Source organism: Corythoichthys intestinalis, chromosome 5 (genome assembly GCF_030265065.1).
Source record: "Corythoichthys intestinalis isolate RoL2023-P3 chromosome 5, ASM3026506v1, whole genome shotgun sequence".
In the NCBI taxonomy this organism is placed as follows: domain Eukaryota; kingdom Metazoa; phylum Chordata; class Actinopteri; order Syngnathiformes; family Syngnathidae; genus Corythoichthys; species Corythoichthys intestinalis.
Window position 1 is genome coordinate 23,520,171 of NC_080399.1, and position 22,281 is coordinate 23,542,451.

The 22,281-nt window shown below is 37.7% G+C and overlaps 1 protein-coding gene across 10 annotated transcripts; it reads left to right on the forward strand.

The window, feature by feature from the left end:
- Positions 1–1,314: 1,314 nt before the first annotated feature.
- Positions 1,315–21,550, forward strand: tpm1 (tropomyosin 1 (alpha)). Of its 10 annotated transcripts, none has more exons than XM_057836597.1 (10): positions 1,317–1,582; positions 1,740–1,865; positions 2,013–2,138; positions 8,642–8,775; positions 8,851–8,968; positions 9,231–9,301; positions 11,725–11,800; positions 12,010–12,072; positions 12,159–12,228; positions 13,670–15,758. In XM_057836597.1, exons 1-10 carry the CDS (start codon positions 1,469–1,471, stop codon positions 13,750–13,752), a joined length of 981 nt encoding a protein of 326 aa, XP_057692580.1. In that variant the 5' UTR covers positions 1,317–1,468; the 3' UTR covers positions 13,753–15,758. The 10 variants fall into 10 exon arrangements, with proteins under 10 accessions (XP_057692572.1, XP_057692580.1, XP_057692579.1 ...); XM_057836596.1 differs by lacking the exon at positions 13,670–15,758 and adding an exon at positions 20,812–21,550 and having other exon boundaries at positions 1,328–1,582; XM_057836590.1 differs by lacking the exon at positions 2,013–2,138 and having other exon boundaries at positions 1,329–1,582; positions 13,670–13,748; positions 14,242–15,747.
- Positions 21,551–22,281: the final 731 nt, after the last annotated feature.

Genomic DNA, 22,281 nt, shown 5'->3' on the forward strand with positions numbered 1-22,281 from the left:
CCAGGTAGTGCCGTCAATGGCAGCTATTCTGATGAATATTTATATGCGCAAGACTAAAAACAATGTGAAAATGAGTCCAAATGTAGCTTTTGATCTCGTTGATGTCATGGCTTGTGAAATCCATGACTGAATAAACCTCATTTTTTCCCTCTTGTCTATACAGAAAAAAACACAACATAGAGGAGCGTATCATTTTAGCAGTGTAAGAACAGCACATGCTATGATACCTCTCGGCATGATTTCCGGGTCATAAACAAAATAGCAGCAATATGGGAACTTGTTGGCTTTAAAATGCCCTCCAAATTCATAGCCAATCAGAGACGAGCAATGACGCACAGGAAGAGGGCGATGCGAGTCGCTGTCGCTTGCTAATACCGTGTGTTGGCTTTCAGCTCAACGGCGATGACTTTTGCATTTTACCATCACTCATCGCCTCCCGTGTGTTGTCCCTTAGTCAGGAGGAGAAATGCACATTATTCGGGTGTGCTCTGGGCTGATGAGAGATTTAGGGAGCGAGCCAGGCAGTCATGTGGCCCCAATGTAATCTATGTATTCTATTCTGTGTTCTATGTTGCTTTCCTGCCCCTCCCATCCTAATGTTTGCCCCTGAATAAAGAATGTTGCTATCACAGCAGCTGGGGGAGCAGCTACCAACCTCCAGGAAAACTACATCGAATTCCTGGATGTTCTTTTTAGCCAAGCTAGTTGTACATAAACCTAGCTTCAAATCTAACATAACAATTAAATAAAGAAATACTTTGAGGCTTGGTGGTGAGTTAAGGTACATCACAAGTTTACAATGAAGGTTTCCTGTCAATTATCAGGTGAACTCCTCATCATCACGCTGAACATTCATCTCACAATGGTGGGCTGGGTTTCACTGTCCACTCCGCCATTAAATGAAGCTCCCCTCCCAAGGCGGAGTCATGGCAGCCACCCACCTCAACACACACACTCACACACGCAGACAGACCAGACACTGTATGTTTTGAAAAGCCTTCTACAGCTGCTTGTGGTCCAAAAGTCAGAAGAAGAAATGACTGTGGAATCGGAAATATGAAAGAACAAAGGGTCAGCTTTGGGTGAACAATCGAAAATGTCATCATACAATAGAATTAGTACATACTCATAGTATAAGAGCTCCTTCACCTTCGTCCACTCTGGACTTAAGTGGCTCCTCATCCCAAATAAAGACGTATAAAAGTCAAACGCAAGGGAGGAGACGAATCGCAAGACAACCGGCTACCCTCACTCGCCTCCTCCCACCCCAAAAAAGTATTGGATATCTCAAGGAATCTGCAGGCCCCCCCTCTTCTAAGTACATATTTGTGAGGGCACAGGGAGGCAGAGCCTGCACTCCAGCTCCACGTTCACTGAGGCACACACGGCCCCAGCTCCTGCTCTTGTCCCCTGCTAACTTTTCCACTTTTTCTTTTACGGACCCTCTCCGTATTGGCAATAAGCAGCCATGGACGCCATCAAGAAGAAGATGCAGATGCTCAAGCTCGACAAGGAGAATGCCTTGGACAGAGCTGAGCAGGCCGAGTCAGACAAGAAAGCGGCGGAGGACAGAAGCAAGCAGGTCGGTCTGAGTTTTGTGCTTCAAAAATTGGGAAAAAAAAAAAAAAAAAAAAAGATGATAGATAGATAGATAGATAGATAGATTAGATTAGATAATAGCGCATGAATGAATTGTTTTTGCCTTGTATAACTGGCTTGTCTTTGCAATGCATGTGAAGTTAGAGGACGAAATAAGAGAGTTGGAAAAGAAAATGCGTGTAACTGAGGACGAGAGGGATAAAGTGTTTGAGGAGTTCCAAACTGCAGAGGAGAAGCTGCTGAGTGCTGAGGAAGTTGCCACCAAGGTATCCGTTTCTCACCTGTGCTGACTTTCTTAACCTTGCTTTCTTTCTTTCTCCTGTCCTGTCCTCTCCTGTTCTCTGTGTCTTTTCTGTATCTGTGTATATATATGTGCCCCCCCTCCTTCCAAAAAATATTGAAACTGGCCTCAGCTTGAGGATGACTTGGTAGCTCTGCAGAAGAAACTGAAGGGAACTGAAGATGAGCTGGACAAGTACTCTGAGGCTCTTAAAGATGCCCAGGAGAAACTTGAGCTAGCTGAGAAGAAAGCCACAGATGTAAGTAAGGACATGAGGGATACAACAGGGCACCTTCACACTTCCTCTACACCCTTTCTTCTTCTGCCTGTGATTATCACTGCACGGTCACTGTCATTTTACACTATTAATGGGATGTGGAGGTCTTCCACAACCAAATTGTGTACTTACATTCCTGATTTTATGCAGTTAAGTGCCTGTTTAAAAAAAAAAACTAAAAAAAACTTTTTTAATTTTGAGCTCAATATCTAGGCAATGAAAAAGTTAAAACTGTATATGTCTAAATGTTAGTTCAGGTTTTCCTAAATCTAGAATCGTAAATGATATGTTAATTGTCTTCAAATATAAATGCCTGCAGTGTGGTTTATCGTCAGTCCATTCTCAGTATCGGTTCCTTGTATTAACTTCAATAAATTAAAATTGGAAGCAACACAATTTCTAATTTCTAAAAAAGAGAAAGCCCTGCTCTATATATTGCTACTCACTCAATCATTTACAAGTCAGCCCAAAGAAAGTCACACTTCAGTATACATGACATCTACACCACATCTATTTTCAATATGGACACACGATAGCAGTCGTATTAAATTTTGCACACTAATCCTCTTCGTTTTATATGTCGCTGCCTGCTGTGGGTTTTTTTTTTCCGAAGTGAAAATCAAGTGAGTCTTCCCATGAGTGCAGGGAGCCAGCAGAGTGGATATATATAGCCTACTTCTTTATATGGTCAACATTGAGCTGCAGGCTGCTTGCTTAGCAAAGAGGGAAAAGCATAGTTCCTCCGAACGGGCCAGTAGCACAATTTGGCCAAATATAGCCGGAGGCGGAAAACATGTAGATTGAAAGAAATTACATTTTCGCAATATGGGCAGTATGTATTGTACGGGATTGTTGTTATTCAAACCCTACATAGCAACCATGTAATTCTAACCGTGTAAAGGCCCAGTGAATGTATTTTTCTTTAGAATCACTAACAGCATGAGTAGAATATAATCATATGATTAATAGGAATGCATGTTAAGGAAAGAAGGTAATTAACTAGAGTACCCATATGCAGTAGAAGTCCAAAAAAGATATTTTAATCCTGAAACCTATTAACTGAAACAGGTATTTGAACCAATCATGCGCCAGTTACCACAAATATGGTATTAATCTACATCGTTAAATGTTTCCAGACTGAGCAAAATAACATTCTCAGAAATTTGCCGTTTTTCTTACAAAAAGAGAGAGAGAATTTAAAGGTCAATCCAAGTTTCATTCAGTTGTTTTTTTGCTAAAAAATATATATTTATATATATATATATATATATATATATATATATATATATATATATATATATATATATATAATATAACTTTTTCTCCTTTAATTTCAATTAACTATTCTGTGAGATTAACAAACAGTCTAATTGACAATTATTTTTACGGAATGGTATTTTTGCTCAGGTTGGTGAATTGGTTTTTCTCCTTCATTTTCAGTTGAGTTTTTAACTGGTTTCATACAATTTTTGATTGCTGATTTAAAATCTGCATCCGTTTTTTTTTCTGTATTCTTCAGTTTTCATGCAAACCCCATTTCTGTATCTGTATCTGTATCATGTACAGATTCTTCATATTCTTTCACCCAATACCAGTTAAACATTTGAGCCCTTTGCATAGTTATATTCTTTTTTCTGAACCCTTGTCAACATTAGCTCATTGCTGTTGACTGATTTTCAAATAATGGAGCACGTTGGCAGCAGTGCAGTATGGCACATTATCTTATTGTTGGTCTGATATTGTCCATGGCATACCATGGTATTATTTTTGCTAAGTATTGTTACTTTTGGGCTATTTTTAAAGTGGTAGCTATATTGTCCACTTTGTTAAAAAAATATATTACTTTGCAATAATTTGTATTGCACAAAATATTTAAATCTTGATTTACAAAAATAACTACGTTTACCGGTTGAAAACAAAAAAACTGAGGTATGATTTGAATTCAGCAACAAAAATTTCCATAAGTTTGTATCAATGCAACAAAATTTTTGCTGACCAAGTTTATTATCAGGACTTATTATTAGGAACAACAATCGACTGGTAAATACATAAATTGATGACTTAGTAAATAAATAAATAAATAATGCGATTTAATTTAAAATATATATATATATATATAAACTTTTTTTTTTAACTGTACTGTATTGCCATCGCTATATGTACTGCTTCCAATTGACCGGCAGAGAGCGCTAAAAGCCAGTCAATCATTGCTCGTTGGCACTGAAATGCACTCGTTCAAAGGAGGAGTCGGCTATAAAAGACGCATTTCCCCTTTTAATTTGACTTTCGGTTGATTTCACGGGTCTTGTGACATGTTGCTGTTAATGTTTGACGAATTTACGATCATTTCGTGTTGATTTGACAGTCAAACCCATGGTCTGCGTGTCGTCATCACAATGACGGACGTCATCTAGCAATCGCCATCAAACAGCAGCAGCCTTGTGATTCTGCAAAAATTGTTATCGATACCGTAACAGCACAATAATATTGGGTTCGCCCCGGTTATTTGTATTGATAGGATTATTTTCTTTTTTTACATCAATATTGATTGCGTGATTTTGCGAGCTTTCCAGGGGATTCGGATTCATTAAAAAAAAAAAAAAAAAAAGCAAGAATATCTGTTTTCCTAAAGAATACATTAAATTTTCCTGTAAACTGCTGTAGCATTGCAGTCTATCGAATAGATGATAAATTTGATTAAACGTATTAAACGTGACTAATTAAATTTCATTATCAAACTATACAGAATACAAGTACATGAGAGGAAAATTACTGCAAATGCAGGTCTGATGACAGTGTCACTGATCAACATCAACCCTGACGTCAGTATCGATATTATTGGTGTTTGTATCGACCTGCCCTCACTTGCAGCCGGGCAATCATTCAGCGCTTGATTGAGTGCATGCGCCTGGGTGTGCTACGTGAGAGAATCACGAAGAATGGCAGGAGCCTCGTCGGTGGAGGCTATCAAAAGAAAGATTCGATCTTTACAAGAGCAGGCGGACTGCGCGGACGACAGAGCCCAAAGATTGCACCGCGAGTTGCACGAGCAGCGCAAAACCAGAGAGGAAGTAAGACATGAACGTGTCTTCCCCCCGTATCGTTTATGTAGGTCGTTTGTTTAGCGAGTCCTGTTCCATGCAGGATGCTGCGCGCCTAGTAGTACTACACTTCTTCACCTGTTTTGTTTTTAATATTTGATGCACAACTCGCGGCAGTCAATGTTGATGGGGATACGTCGCCATTGAAGCAACGTGCTTTTGGACGTTTGACTCGAGTATTCGGTGCAAGCAGGAAACTCAAAAGCCAAAAAAAAAAAAAAAAAAAAACACTGCAGGTGCCATTCTTGACGTGACCATATATGGTTAACGCACAACAGATTGATTTTTTTCCACCTTGATTTAGAAGTAGAGGAAATCCCTTGGACGATCAGGAGCTTATTCTGTCTGAGGCCACAACAGGATCAGTCTAATATAGCTTTATCTTCTTTGTCTGTCGACTTGTACCCAGCTTAGCTGCTCACTGTTCAGTAGACGAGTTTGACTTCCTTGTTCTGCTTTACTTACAGATAAGCTTTAGTGACTACCGTTGACAGCGAAAGACTAGTCATTCATTTGAAATGGGAGACTCTCCCAGTTCAAATGGATTGGACGTCTATTGCCGTCAATGGCTGACGATGAGTTGTACGCTAAAATACTTGATTGCTATTTTAATTTAATTCTTCTATCAAGTTCAAATGGTTTGTTAAAATGTATACCGTATTTTCCGGACTATAAGTCGCTTTTTTTTTTCATAGTTTGGCTGGGGGTGCGACTTATACTCTGGAGCGACTTATGTGTGAAATTATTAACACATTATTATATAATTTCACATGTTATTTAGGTGTTTTGGAGTGACACTGATGGTTTGGTAAAGTTGTTAGCATGTTCTTTATGCTATAGTTATCTGAATAACTCTTAATAGCTTTGTTACGTTAACATACCGGCCACGTTCGCATTTCGTTGTTCATGCATCATGTAACATTATCATACTGTACACTTATTCAACATGTTGTTCTCTATTGTATTTTTATTTTAAATTGCCTTTCAAGATGACATATCTGTTTTATATGTTGATTTTATCAAGTAAATTTTCACCAAAAATGCGACTTATAGTCTGAAAAATACAGTAATAGGTTATTAGGGCAGGTTGATTTTAAAATTGAAACTTGTTTTTAGATGTACCGTAATTTTCGGACACTTTGAACCCTGCGGCTTGTAGTCCAGTGCGTCCTATATATGGATTTTGCTGGCCGTTAAGTGTATGTCTTTAGTAGGGTTGTTAAAAGTATTAAATTGTATTCATACTGAAACGTTGTAGTAGGATACCATTTTTGATGACTCGGTTATCTATTGGTTTTTGGGCTACCACAGGTTAAGACAATTTTGTTGTCATGGGGTAAATTTGATTCTGCATGACTCTTGATAGAATTTTGGAGGATATTTTTACAGTTTTCTTGTTAATTCATTGCCTGCTGTTGACTGCGCTTGACGTCCAAGCCATTTGAAGTGGGAGGGTTGCAAGCGATTGAACATTCATTCGCTGCCCACCTGCCAGTTTTAGTGGATTGGAAGTCTACTAGTCATAAACTCTTTAAAAAGAGTTTTAATTTTTCATGAGCCACAAGACTGGACGTCTATCGTAGTCCAATGGCACTGAAATAATTCCTAAAAAAGAAAAAAAAAAAATTCTTTTTTTTTTTTTAATTAATGTAGTATCAAAAATGGTAATGAGTATTTTTTGGAGTATTTATATCAAATTGAAAATATCGTGGCAAGACTACTGCTGTCGCGATACTACGCAGTCTGGCTTATGCATGGATAAATAGTTTTCTTGTCCAATTTGGTAGGTGCGGTTTATAGTCTCGTGCGGCTTATCTACGAACAAATGCCATTTTCTTGTCAAATTTGGTGGGTTGTGGCTTATTGTCAGGTAAGCTTAATAGTCTGAAAATTACGGTGTGTATAAATAGAATATATATATATATATATATATATATTTTTTTTTTTTTTTTTTTTTTTTTTAAGACATTTAGATACATTTAACCAACCATTTGTTGTCGCGATATTACGCATTGTGGCTTATACATGAACAAAAAGTTTTCTTGTCAAATTTGGTAGGTGCAGTTTATAGTCTGGTACTGGTATCTAGGAACAAATACCATTTTCGTGTCAAATTTTGGTGGGTGGTGGCTTGTCAGGTGCGCCTTATAGTCCGAAAATTACGGTGTATATATATATATATATTTTTTTTTTAAGACATATATTTAGATAAATTTAACCAACCATATGTTGTCAAGATACTACGCAATGGCTTATACAGGAAGACATAGTTTTCTTGTCAAATTTGGTAGGTACGGTTTATTGTCTGATGCGGCATATCTATGAACAAATGCCATTTTCTTGTCAAATTTAGTGGGTGGTGGCTTATTGTCAGGTGCGCCTTATAGTCCGAAAATTACGGTGTACACACATATACAGTATATATATATATATATATATATATATATATATATATATATATTTTTTTTTTTTTTTTTTTTTTAAGACATATATTTAGATACATTTAACTAACCATGTGCAGTTGCAAACTAACTAGTTTGGCAAATTTTGAAGTCCCTCCAAAAGAGTCAAATTTTAGTTTTCAAAGCAGTTGATTAGACTCCAGGTAATGTAAACTGTAAAGCTAAACACACATAACAAAGAAAATTACATCCATTGTGCGCTAAAATACATTTAATTTTTATAAGTGCTCGCTATGTTAATGCTAGTTTACAATGGAATTAATGAAGCTAAAAAATAAAATAAAAAATCACAAAATCACAAAAAGTTATCTTTTTTGTCCAGATCGCTAGCCCTACTTAATGCTATACTGAGATAATTATACATTAGTTTCCATCAAAGTTGAAACTGTAATTGGAAATTAGTCCAGTTATATGGGTTTATCAGCCATACCAGCCCTCTTTGAAAAACTGATACAAATAAGGTTTACACCTTAGGTCTAAAGCTACAGACACTTTAAAAGACAGCTAAACAAAATTTAATTATATTAGGAACATGTTCTGAGTGTCTTAAACTGAACAAAAAAAACTACGTCAAAACAGTCAACACAGTACAGGTACTAGTAATAATAGCAAAAACATGTCAATTCACACCATAAAAGTTACACTGGAGATCTTTAAATATCTTGATAATATGGGTTACATTGGTGTACTTAAAAGAGATCTCTTCAGATTTCCAACTTCTGTACTGCTCGTCTTGGATTAGTCCAAGCACATGTAAAAAAGCAGAACAAGTAAACCCTCTAAGGAAGTACTTTCCTGACATGTTGCAAAAACGACAACCGAACTGCTTGAACAAGCAATACTAGGGGTTGAATTATAATGTAGTTTTTGTATTAGAAAATCTAAATTGAAATTAAAAGCTCACACACTGATCTTCACATAGGCCGAGAGCGATGTGGCCTCCCTCAACAGACGCATCCAGCTGGTTGAGGAGGAGTTGGACCGTGCTCAGGAGCGTCTGGCCACTGCTCTGACCAAGCTGGAGGAGGCCGAGAAGGCTGCTGATGAGAGCGAGAGGTACATTCTTATATCATTTCTGGCACTGTTGCATATGTGAGTTTATTTCCTGACTTTGTCTGACTGTCCTCACAGAGGCATGAAGGTCATTGAGAACAGAGCCATGAAGGATGAGGAGAAGATGGAGATTCAGGAGATCCAGCTCAAAGAGGCCAAACACATCGCTGAGGAGGCTGACAGAAAATACGAGGAGGCGAGTTTTTCCATCAGTGTTAAAACATTGGGTTGCCGTTGACTATGATAAACGTCAAATCCATTTGGACCAGGAGGGCTGCCAGTGTTTGAATGATCGCTGCTGCCACCATTATTGACTAACTACCACAACACATACTCTGTGAATATACCATATACCTGTGGATTGGATGTCTATCACCGTCAAATGTTACTAAATCGAGTTCCAAGATGTTTTTGTTGTATTCATACGTTTGTAACACTTTGCTGTGCTACCCCTAAAGGTTGCTCGTAAACTCGTCATCATTGAGAGCGACCTTGAGCGTACAGAGGAGCGCGCTGAGCTGTCAGAAAGGTAAAAATCACATCGCCATTACCCACCTTCCTTGGGCACTGCATGCTAGCCGTTCACATTAACCGCGTAAAAAAAGGCATTTTTGTAAATTCACGCCACACCTGTTTGAACATGACGCATTGTGTTCTTACTGTATGTGCCGATCATTTGCATTTGCCTTCTTCGGCTTGAAATGGCTGCGGCTGGCTTGCAAACGATCGCCACTCACAGACATTGGCGAAGGATGGACGATGAGCTAAGAGTTGTGGAACAAAGCATGAAATCACTAAACTCTTCAGTCAGACAGGTATTATAAGCTGTGTTACTAACACATATATGCTTTTTTTTTTTTTTTTTTTTTTTGCATAAAAGTGCTCCTCATGCAATCAGTCATCAGACAAAATGAAGCCTTCTGCTTTGCTTGGTGTTCTCGCGCTCCGCTTGATGTGCTTTTATATTGTGCATGTTCAGTTAAATCCAGGGGTGAGAGTGGCTAGAATTTCTTGCCGAAACTCGCCGACCTGAAGGTCGCCACGGACACAGAAATTTATTTATTTATTTATTTTTTTTTTGTTTGTTTGTTTGTTTTTTTTTGGGGGGGGGGGGGGTCCAAACCTGTTAAACTACTAAAATGCAAAGAAAACTATTTTAGCAGTTATTTCTTTAACACATACAATAACTGATTTTCATTCGAAATTGTATTTTTTCGATGATTTGCAAAATAAAAGTTAACAAAAACATTAATAACCCCAACCTCCATCTCCTAATTTTTATTTTCCTTAATTTCCTCACATACTAAATGCCAAATCTCATTTTTAACTACTTAAGAACATAGGATATACTGTATATTAGAATTGAAGTTAATGTAAACATTTACTTTTTTTTTTAAATAATAAAGATATAAGTAACATACATTCAGAAAAATAAGTACAAATGACTTATATTATGCAGCGTGAAATGGAATATATTTTGAAGATCGCGCAAACATTGAATTTTTTTTAAATCATAAGGAAATGAATAAGTAGCCTAACATAAGTCCAAAGTGCACATTGACAGCTAAGATGATCTGAACCTCCCCATCAGAGCAAATAAAACTAAATATGATAAATAAGCCTCCTCAACTCTTTCGTTGCTCTTAAAGATTTGATCCATTTTATGTTGCATTGCCCTTTTTTGTCGCATCAATTCAACCTTTTTTTTTTTTTTTTTTTTTTTTTTGCTGTTCCAGAAAACATACACATTTGAACCAATCAGAGCTAACCATCTCTGCTGATCACATGTCAGTATGTCAGCCAGTTGAACGGAAAAATGAGTCCAAGCTTTTTGCTTTGCTGCGTGCATTCGGACATTGATGTGACTCATCATCATCAGACTCTGATACCTGCAGCAGCTGGGGAAACCTCCATGCCGTCCGTGGAATAAAATCAATAATAAATATTGGTGGAAACGAAATATGCTACACAAGCACTTTATTATGCTTGTTGTTAACACTTGTGTATGTAAATCTGATGTTGGTAGATTTTTTCCTCTTGGAGCTGAAATGCATGTGTGGCAGCTTAGCATTTTTTTTTTTGTTTACATAGCGTTTTGACAATTGCTGTCATATTTTCAGAATCAAACCACCGTGTACTGGAACAGCACTCCGGCCCTGAATCTTATACCGGATAAGCATTCCGGCGCCAAATCTTATACCGGAACTGCATTCTGGCCCTGAATCTTATACCGGAACTGCGTTCCTGACCGTTCTGGCCCACTTTCACCCCTGGTTAAATCTAAAATTGGTCATTAAAGTGACCAAATTTGGAGTATAATTAAATTCTGATTTACCAAGTGTCTTTTGTATCTTCACACACAATAACAGAAGTTGTGTCAGAAGATATATGCATTATTTGACGCAATTTCACTTTAGCTCCAAATTTGGCCACTTAATCATTTCATGCTTAACTCATATTTTCATGACTTTCAAGCATTTTTCCACCAAGCAGAAAACCACAGTTTGATAAAGCAAATTAAGAAGGAAGCTGAAACAACAGCATCATGTTGCTTTTTGTCACTCTTATCATTTGGATACCAACGGAAATGGGTGTTGTGAAACACTATTTCGTGGTCAATGAAGAATTGTCACCTCTGCATACATTGTAAACGGGGGGAAAAAACATACAAATATGTCCTTTATTTGAACTGCTTGGTGAAAGCATGCCTTAACACTACAGGACTGCGATATGTTCCTATTTAAAGGTCATCGCCTGCAGCAATCTCAGTTAATATCACCTCCACATTCCTGTTTATTTCACTCGGGGTTCCTTCTGGATTAAACCACTGTACTTCTTATTGATCTTGTTTCCTCTTTCTCCCCCACTCTGCCCTTTCTTTCATGTCTGGTTTTGTCCATCGCTTCTTCCCGCTCTGTTCCCTCTCTTTGCACCTGTGTCAAAAAAAACTAGCAAATGCTCTGAGCTGGAGGAAGAGTTGAAAACTGTGACCAACAACCTCAAGTCACTGGAGGCCCAGGCTGAGAAGGTAAGAAGCCCACACGGGCCAACTGCATGCTGACATGGCTCCTCCCGATCTCCTTGATGGGGAGGCAGAAGAGCTTGGAACCGAGGGGTCCTCTTATCAGCTTTTGTAGTCCTCTACTACATTTGATGACTTCCATTCAAATAATCACTTGAGAGATTATGCTTAACTAGCATTTATTTGATTTTTTTTTTATTACCTGTGACCCACAGTACTCTCAGAAGGAGGACAAATACGAGGAAGAGATCAAGATCCTCACCGACAAGCTGAAGGAGGCAAGTTTCACAGCGTAACATTTGAGATCAGGAAGATGTAGCATCACTATTGGCATTGCTCTTACATCTATTTTTGTCCCACACAGGCTGAGACCCGTGCCGAGTTCGCTGAGAGATCAGTAGCCAAGCTGGAGAAGACCATTGATGACCTGGAGGGTATGTTTGTTTTCATTGTCCCCACATGTCCACATTTTAAAATTGTTATATTGCTAGCAGTGTTGTTTTTGGCCTTCATTTTAATTTTCGTCTTGGTCTTTTGGATGAAAATACTTATTAGTCTTAGTCATATTTTAGTTATTTCAAAATGTGTAGGCCTTTATCTAGTTTTGGTCAATTAAAACTCAGACAAATTTCGTCTAGTCTAGTCGACCATTCTCAAAATGTTTTCATCATAAACTTCAAAAGTTTTAGTCCATGAATAAATAAACGTATTCAACAGTTTCGAATGAACATGACAGACGAGTACATAACTGTAGAGTCAACAAGGACATCACCATTTTCATGATGATAATACACAGCAGGAAAACAGCATATTATTTGCACCTAATTAAACTCACCTGGACCCCACGGACTATGTAAAATGTTTTCCAATAGTTGAAGAAGACACCAAGTTACCACGCTTAATGCTAAGGCGAACACTATGCTAACGCGAACACTATGCTAACGCTACAAGTTAGTTTTGTGTGTGATGATCACTCAGCACAGACTTTTAAAGGCTAAAGCAACATGGCATATCTAGCCAAGATAAGAAAGCAAAACTTACCAAGCAGCACCTGACACGTTTCACAAAAGGAGCCTGGAGTGGACACACTCACTGGGGTGGGGGGTCTGCGTGTGACATGAGTGAGATGACCAAACACTGCTAAGGGCATGCTAACTACACATACTATCAGAAAATATCACAAATTGTGAATTTATGATGGAAACTATGGTGAATTTTCATCTCGTTCTCGTGTCGTGAGACGACAACTGGCATCCATCTCGTTATGTTTTTGTCTCCCAAGACACGTTTTCAGCGCATTATCATGAAAAAATTGTTCGTTGATGATTTTTTTTTTTTTTTATCGCCATCGCTGTCGAAAGCAACACTGATTGCTAGTCATATTTCTTAGCGTAACTATGGATTTCAGGTGGGATTGGTTCACTGTCACATACGATTTTAAGAATGAAGAAAAGGAAAGAGTAAATGTGGTGTATTTAAACGCAATGCAGAATAGAAAGTTAAATCTAAAAGCTCTAAAACAATGAAATGCTGTTCAAAATGCTATGTTGTTCCTACTGCAAACCTAAGCATAAATCATTTGTAGCTCATCTCTTATAATCGTTAGTGAGATTTCAATTACGAGATATACTATTCAACGGCAAAAAGTCAAAGGGTCAGGTTTCGGTTGAACATTTTTTAAGCATACCACAGAGGACTTTGCGCTCATTTGTCATGACTGCCCTTTCATTCCTGTCATTCTTTGGTGTAACTTTGCCTTCCTCTTTCTACCTTTTTTCTGTTTCATTCCACTTTGAATGGTCTTCACCACCTTTTCACCTTTGCCCTGTTCCTCCCGTCACTGCACCTCCCCTTGTGCCCGTGGCCCACCAATAGATGAGTTGTATTCTCAGAAACTGAAGTACAAGGCCATCAGCGAGGAGCTGGACCACGCCCTCAATGACATGACTTCCATGTAAATGTTCCACCTGCCGTGCCTCTTGCTTTTTCATAATGAGAACCATAGACTTCAAAATCTATATTATGAAGTCTATGTGAGAACTTATTTATATGCACTGCTTTAATCAAGTGGTTTTAAACAATGTATTCCATGTGTGAGCATTCGCTAGTAACTCCAAGTAGGCTCCTCTTTGAATTTACTGTTTGACAATATCGATAGGATTAGAGTGTGCAAAGAGGAATGGAGTAAGTAATGCATGACATGTGAATCAGCATGGACCATTTTATTTATTCCTACTTATTGGACCATTTACTGTGACATCCTGAGACACGCATGCAAATCAATTCTCACTCACCGTAAATGTGATCGTCTACTAATATGTCCTGCTTTCCCCGTTTCCTCTCATGTTGTTGTTTTTGTCCCATTTCAACAAACTCTGTGGCGTAGCGCCTCAAAGAGCTTAACTTCCCCCTTCATTTAACTGTACTTCTTCTCTCCTCCCTCACAGATAAATTGTTTACATCTCATCAAAGACGCCTCCTTCCGGCGGAGTGGCATCTGTCTGCTCTCTCCAGCCGTCCCTCCATCTTCCTTTCCCTCTTCGTCTGTGCTATTCCCATCCTCATGTTTGTTCTCATCCTCATGTCAAAATCCATCCCATCTCTTGTACAGAATCCTAAAATCGTTCTGCGTTGTATAAAAAGAATAAACCTCATCCCTTCCATGTATGCTGTATCTCTTTACTCTCCTTTTACCTATTTATTTCCAGTCAAACCCTAGAGTCTCTTTTTTTGTCTATACTTTTCTTTCAACATCTCTGCAATCCTTTTTCTTGCTTTCCTTGTTATAGTCATGTACAAGGTGGCACGCGCATACTTAGAAAAAAACTGAGCCAGTCAAGCTTTCCTTGTAGGAAGTCGAGACTTTTCGACACAAAGTTGTGTGCAAGGAATCTTACTTTGAGTGCTTTGAGGACGGAAGGATTGGGATGGGATTGTGATCAGGAAGATTATGGTTAAGTAGCAAGATGATGGAGAACATCGCGCTTGATAAAAACAGATTGAGAAGCTTTGTGCACATCACTGTTGCAATATTATGACATGTGGGCACTGTACGTTACGCAGCATTTCAATAAAGGGACAATCTAAATCACCTGAGTGTTTTGATGAATTGGTATAAAGTAGACCAGAAAGTTATCGCGAACAGCCGAGCCTTTAAAAACATCAAACGGACAATAATGATTCACCACTTGAGTTTACTTGAGATGGTTAATATTTATTTTACTGACCATATATTGGTTAATACTATCATAAAGTTTCAGTGCTAACTCAGCATTAAATATTCCCTAAGATTAAAAATGTAATGTAACTCATCCTTAAAATCTTAAGGACATAAAAGAATTGTAATGTTTTGTTTTAATCACAGTCCAGTACAGTTTTTGAGAGGTCTGAGATAAGATCGCCCACATTTTCTTTATTAAATGGGCAAATTTTTGGTACAATTTTTTTTTAGCTGATGTTACTAAAAATTTTTTTTTTTTTTTTTTTTTTTTTTTAAGCTGATAATGTTACTAAAAATTTACTTTTTTTTAAACATAGGTCGACATTATTCCTTTTATTTAGAATTGTATTCATACTACCGTATTTTTCGGACTATAAGTCTGTTTTTTCATAGTTTGGCTGGGGGTGTGACTTGTACTCCAGAGCGACTTATGTGTGAAATTATTAACACATTATTATATCATTGCACATGTTATTTTGGTGTTTTGGAGTGACACTGATGGTTTGGTAAACTTGTTAGCAGGTTCTTGATGCTGTAGTTATCTGAATAATCTATTATCTTAATTATTAATGAATTATTAATAGTTGTGTTACGTTAACATACCGGCCACCTTCGCATTTTGTTGTTCATGCATCATGTAACATTATCATTAGGGTTGTTCCGATCATGTTTTTTTGCTCCGGATCCGATCCCGATCGTTTGTTTGAGTATCTGCCGATCCCGATATTTCCCGAGCCGATTGCTTTTTTTTTTTTTTTTTTGCTCCCGATTCAATTCCAATCATTCCCGATAATTTTTCCCGATCATATACATTTTGGCAATGCTTTAAGAAAAAAATGAATAAAACTCAGACGAATATATACATTCAACATACAGTACATAAGTACTGTATTTGTTTATTATGACAATAAATCCTCAAGATGGCATTTATATTATTAACATTCTTTCTGTGAGAGGGATCCACGGATAGAAAGACTTGTAATTCTTAAAGGATAAATGGGACTTTGTATATTGTGACTAAATATTGCCATCTAGTGTATTTGTTGAGCTTTCAGTAAATGATACTGAAGCAATTTAACTTCTGCCCAAATGCATGATGGGAAGTGCAACCATGACTGTGCTTAGTGGTACCAATTGATATATCTTCTCTGCGTTGGGAAATAACATAGGGTGTTAAGAAAAAGATCAACTACTACTTTTCTTCCCCACATTGCTTCCCTCGATATTTCTAATTGTTGAGAAGGGGAATGTAAGGCTTTAGCCAATTAAAAAAACAATAATTGCATTAACCATGAAAGTGAAGTCTAACTGTAACTGTAGTCTTGAAACAAATCTGAATAAGGAAAAACATTGCAATAAAATAAAACTAGTAGCGGAGATCTGTAATGACAGAACATCGCTTCAATGATATCTGGCGCCATCTAGCATTATGAATGGGGAGAGTAGCTGAGATCTTTCATAAAAGAACATCGCTTCAATGATATCTGGTGTCATCTAGTGTCGTGAATGGGTATAACGTCTAGACCGCGAATATAAAACGACCCCCCCTTTTCAATCTTATTTCAATGCAAAAAAAACACTGTCTTATATTCGGGCCAATACGGTACTTAAATGCAATATAAAATTAGGGTGGTTTAAATACGCTATGTAACTAATGTGGTCAACAGATCAACAATCTTGTTTAAAACTACAAGAAAACACAACGCTTAAAAGTTTGAGTGGAAAACATGCAAAAAGTATGTTGAGGCAATGAAAAGGTAATAAGACTCAGTAAAAACAGATATAGTAAGTACTCAACGCATTTAACCACTAGAAGTGTTCGTCTAGTGACAGTGAGAAACTACGTCATCACCCTGAGCGTCCATTGCGCGCATAAAACATGGCGCCCTCAGAGGTCAAAACATGTACTAAATATTAGATTTTTAAATTATTAGCAATATTAATGTGTTTCTAATAACATATTTTAGTAAAACAACAATTGTGGCTTATTAGAGCCTACAAGTCTTTAAGTCCGAGGTTCATTTTTAAAAGGCCGAAAGATTACCAACGAAAAGTGTGAAGAACCTTAGTCCTTTTGTGATGACGTAATCAAAACTAGAGCTGAAACGAATACTCAAGCAGCTCGAGTTTAAAAACTGATCCGAGTAATTTTATTCACCTCGAGTAATCCTTTATTTTGACAGCTCTAAGCATCACGTTTGCTCGGACTACTTTTAATGCGGGACAACGCGCTGATGTCACGTGCGAAGAGCAAGAAGGGAAAAAAAAAATTTTTTTTTAACTTACGGCAGCAGACAGTCTCTACAAACGACGCCGACGTTGCTAAATACTAGCCCGCACAATGCTACGTTGGTAGCTGGTAGCGTCTGATGAGTCTCATAGAGATCACATGTATGTTGAACTAGATGTGAAATGACAGACTCGGCCGCGTCTGGGCAGCGTTAGTAAACAGCCGCCATCTTAAAGCAGTAGAGCGCTAAGCGCTAAGCTCTAATAGATAAGATTAATGTTACTGTCATTAGCTCACGTAACGTTAGCCCTACGGAGGGTTAGGTTTCTATTAATTATGACCACTTTTGATGCATGGCTAACAGGTCTTACATACAGGCTTTAACATAACATAGCGTTGTGGAGTGATGAGGGTGTAAAATAAAACCTCAATAATGCTAACTATCAATTTTAGCTCAGTAGTCATTGCTGGATAAAACACCAAGTAGCACTGGTCCCTAATGTGCTCCAATACAGCTTGTATCACACATTTATTTTGAACACTGCAAAAACTCAAAATCCTATCAGGACTTACAGTTTAGACTAACTTAAAACTTAAAAATGGCTTGACACAAATAGAAATTCAATTGAAACACGTGGGAAAAAATCCTAACTTTAAGTGATGTGTGTTATCAAGCATAATGGCATTTTTAGGTGTATATATATTTTTTTGAATAAGATCTAAAGGTTTTTTGAGTGAAAGCAGTGAATTAGTCTTATTTTTATTCTAGTTACATCTGAGATGCAATTGTTGGCTGTTTTCAACAATATACATAGAAAATAAAGACATTGATTGACTGAAAATGGTTCAAGATCAGATGAAATGTCTTGTTTTCTCATGTATATTTATAACTGCTCTTCACCTAAAAATATATTTGTTTTATCCGATTACTCGATTAATCGATAGGATTTTCAGTCGATTACTAAAATATTCAATAGCTGCAGCCCTAATCAAAACACAGCAAGCTAACACTACTGGCTCCCAGCCAACATGTCTGCGGTGGAAGTATTTTGAGGTATCAAAAAATATATGTGATTAAATGAAGGAAAATAAAATAATTTTGCTTCATAGCTGCTACACGCGCGTTATGAGGTTGCTTTCCGTTGATGTCCCGCTTAGTTGGCGGCGCAGAACGTCTGCAGTGGCTTGATGCTCACGCATCAAACACAATTTCCTTGTCATCTGTGAAAGCTGGTGTCAATGACTAATAAAGATTCTATTTCACATCGAGTGCATTCGACCCTGTTTGTGAGTAGTTTGGAGTTTAATCAAGCGAACAGTAGACAAATAGAGTTGTATTTAAATGCATACTTGTGCATTTGCTGTGGTTTAGTACAATACGTTTATAGCACAACCACTTCCTCTTTTTGTCACTTTTTTTTCCGCGACTTCCACACCCACTCTGTCAGTCCCCGTTTAATCCGGCTACGAGCGGCCTCGTCGCTGCTAGAACTCAGCCCACTCGCCTGGCTCTCGATCAATTCCACTTGCTGCACAAGAAAACGCCGACTCTTATTTTAAAGGTTAGGAGAGTTTGTAATCGCCTTGTAAACAGCTTTAAAAGTTTGAGCAAAAATGCAATGGCTTTTTGTTGTTGTTGTGAACTACAGTTCCACACAAACGTACATCGAGATCTCATTTAACTTAGCAATTGGAGGCGTGACAACTAAAATGTCATCCCGATCAATCGGGTCCGATCACGTCATTTTCAAAGTATCGGAATCGGAAAAAAAATATCGGACATGCCTTTTTTTAATATATATATATATATTTTTTTTTTTTTAATATTAAATCGTTTTCTAATTGTATTTAACGTTACAGACAAATTGTCTTACACTCATCCAGAGTCTTTAGTTTTGGCTTAAAGTAGGGCTATCAAATTTATCGCGTTAACGGCGGTAATTAATTTTTTTTTAAATTAATCACGTTAAAATATTTAACGCAATTAACTAACGCATGCGCTGCACGACCCACTCACGTATTGTCGCGTTCAATCTATAATGGCGCCGTTTTACCTATATATAGAGAAGGCAGCGTAAAAGGCAGCATAAAATGAGTGAAGTGAATTTTGGCAGTCTTTGGAGCCTTTTTTTAATTGACTAAAGCCTTACAATTCCTCTCTCAACAATTAGTAATATCATGGGAAGCAATGTGGGGAAGAAAGGTAGTAGTTGATCTTTTTCTTAACACCCTGTTATTTCCCAACACAGAGATGATATATCAATTGGTGCCACTACGCACAGTCATGGTTGCACTTTCCATCATGCATTTGGGCAGAACAGTTAAAGGGCTACAGTATCATTTACTGAAAGCTCAACAAATACACTACATGGCAATATTTACTCACAATATACAAAGTCACATTTATCCTTTAAGAATTACAAGTCTTTCTATCCGTGGATCCCTCTCACAGAAAGAATGTTAATAATGTAAATGCCATCTTGAGGATTTGTTGTCATAATAAACAAATACAGTACTTATGTACTGTATGTTGAATGTATATATTCAGAGTTTAATTCATTTTTTTCTTAATGCATTGCCAAAATGTATATGATCGGGAAAAATTATCGGGAATGATTGGAATTGAAATGGGAGCAAAAAAAAAAAAGCAATCGGATCGGGATCGGCAGATACTCAAACTAAAACGATCGGGATCGGATCGGGAGCAAAAAAACATGATCAGGACAACCCTAGTGACATTTTTCGAGTGTCCCAAACAATTTTCTGATGTGGTGCAAAATCTGACAGAACACCTGGAACGCACCTTTCCATAAGGTGTCAGAATCGGCACCTTTCAAACTAAATTTCACGAGCCTCCAGAGTTGTAGAACCAATGCCAAGGCAAACGACATTAATCTGAAAATAATGAAAGATTTTTTTTTTTAATGAAATATAAATTTAATTAAATACTTGTGTATTTTTTCGGTTTTCGGCCAAGAATTTTGCTTTTGTTACATCCCTATTTTTCACTGTTTTGTTCCCTTAAAATATGTTTTACCATCTCCCTGTGCTGGTACAGATTAAATGTTAACCATTCACTAAATACAAAATAATTCAAATTTGACACGTCTGGATAATTCTGGGATTTAAACATAAATTCCCATCAAGATGCCTTCAATATCCTGACTATCTTTTCTCACAAAGGTAGGATGCCTACAGACTAAGCACGTTTGCTTTTTCTTGTCTTCACCTGTTTTGAATTGCTGTCTGACAAATTATTCTCTTCCCAGATTGGCTGTCATGTCACTAATGAACTGTATTTGACATTAATTAGGAACTGTGTTATTCACATTAATGGACATTTTACATATTAGGATATTTTCTCATCTTTCCGTAGTTTTTCCCGTGTGCCTTGGTTGTGAAAAACCTTTGACAGTGTGTATAGTTTCTCGCAAAGAGTGAGTTTTTGAGTGCTGTGAAGAACTGGTTAAACATGTAACAAGCTTGATTATTAACACAGTCCAACCAGCTGGCTGTCTCTTAATCACTGTAGCGAAACTAACACTTGCTTTTTCAATTTCCTGATAGAGAAACTTGCCCATGCTAAAGAGGAGAACCTCGACATGCACCAGATGTTGGACCAGACTCTAATGGAACTGAATAATTTGTGAAAGCACAGTCTTAACTCTGACATGCACTGTGGTTTGGCTTTTTTGTATGCACCTTTGCTACTCCGTAAACCTGTACCTTCCCAATGGTGCAGCACAAACAGCCAGATGCTATTCCTATTGCACCGTCCTGCCTTCAGTGGAACTTCAACAAGGAACTAAGGGAAGTCAAACTTAATCATTCCCTGTGAAGCCCAAAGTCAGAAACATGTTTGTTTTTGCAAGCTAGTTTTTATACTGTACCAATAATTTCCTTGGGTGGAATTACAGGTGACTTTGGTTACAGCGATATTTTTTTTCTACATCTGCATTGATAGTTATTCTATTACACCTTAAGTTTTGCACATACCAAAGGACAAAGTGGAGAAATTTAGCACTTAAACCACACAGAAATGCCTTTTATTTTTGCAATCTGTACAAAAGACTGTAAATGTGCTCCTATTGTGAAATTTCAGTGTAGCTATAAACTGGTGCTAGTTATTTCATGTGTAGGCTGTTTTGGTTTTTGGAACACCCACAGTCCTAAATTTTTTCATTTTGTCTGGATGGTTTCAGACAGCTAGTTGTGCATTGTTTTAGCATTTTAAGTGTAGATGTTTCAGATGTACATCAATATTTGAAATGTAAAAAATCTAAAATTAAAGCATGTTTTGAAAGCTTTTCCATTGTATTATTAATTCTGCACGGATACTTGCCTGGCATGGCCAGACTGTTCTCCCTGTATTTTTCAAACACTGGGAGAATAGTCTGGGACCCAGCCCATTGACGGCCTCTTGAGCAAGCACAAAATCAACCGTCCAATCAGATTCGTTTATTTGCATGACGTGTTCTTAACGAGCAATGTCTTTCTTCCGCGTCGGAAGTCATCTCCACAACAACACAGATGGCGAACAGGAGAGCCGAGAATGTGTTCCAATCCACGGTAAAATCAGTTTTAAATGACCAAAAACACATCGACACAAGTCATTGACAACAGTCTGTCTCGCGCTAGCCATGTTGAATAAACTCCGCTCTCCTTGTACGTCTACTTCCACACGCAAGTCCCTCGTCGCTTTACTAACGTCATGTCCGCCCGTCGCTGATTGGTCCGCTCCGCTGTCTGTCTGCTGTGGCTTGCTCCGCTCTGGAAATTTTATCCGCTGAATGGTGGCCAGACTCAATAGCTGGAACAGCGGGGAGTCTGGTGTACCGGGCTACACGGATACTGCTTCTATCATCTGTACCAATATGTCACTAAAATTATGTACCGGTAATCTGTATTGGAGAGTGCCAACAAAGGTGGGTAGTAATGCATTACATTTACTCGGTTACGTTTACTTGAGTAACTTTTTGAGAGAAATTGTACTTCTAAGAGTAGTTTTACAACGCCATACTTTTACTTGAGTAGATT

Excerpts from the sequence above, each read along its gene's own strand:
- tpm1 (XM_057836597.1), top strand. The coding sequence starts at position 1,469 with ATGGACGCCATCAAGAAGAAGATGCAGATGCTCAAGCTCGACAAGGAG. Across the intron at positions 9,302-11,724 it reads CGCGCTGAGCTGTCAGAAAG|CAAATGCTCTGAGCTGGAGG; the intron begins GTAAAAATCACA and ends AAAAAAAACTAG. Across the intron at positions 12,073-12,158 it reads TCACCGACAAGCTGAAGGAG|GCTGAGACCCGTGCCGAGTT; the intron begins GCAAGTTTCACA and ends TGTCCCACACAG.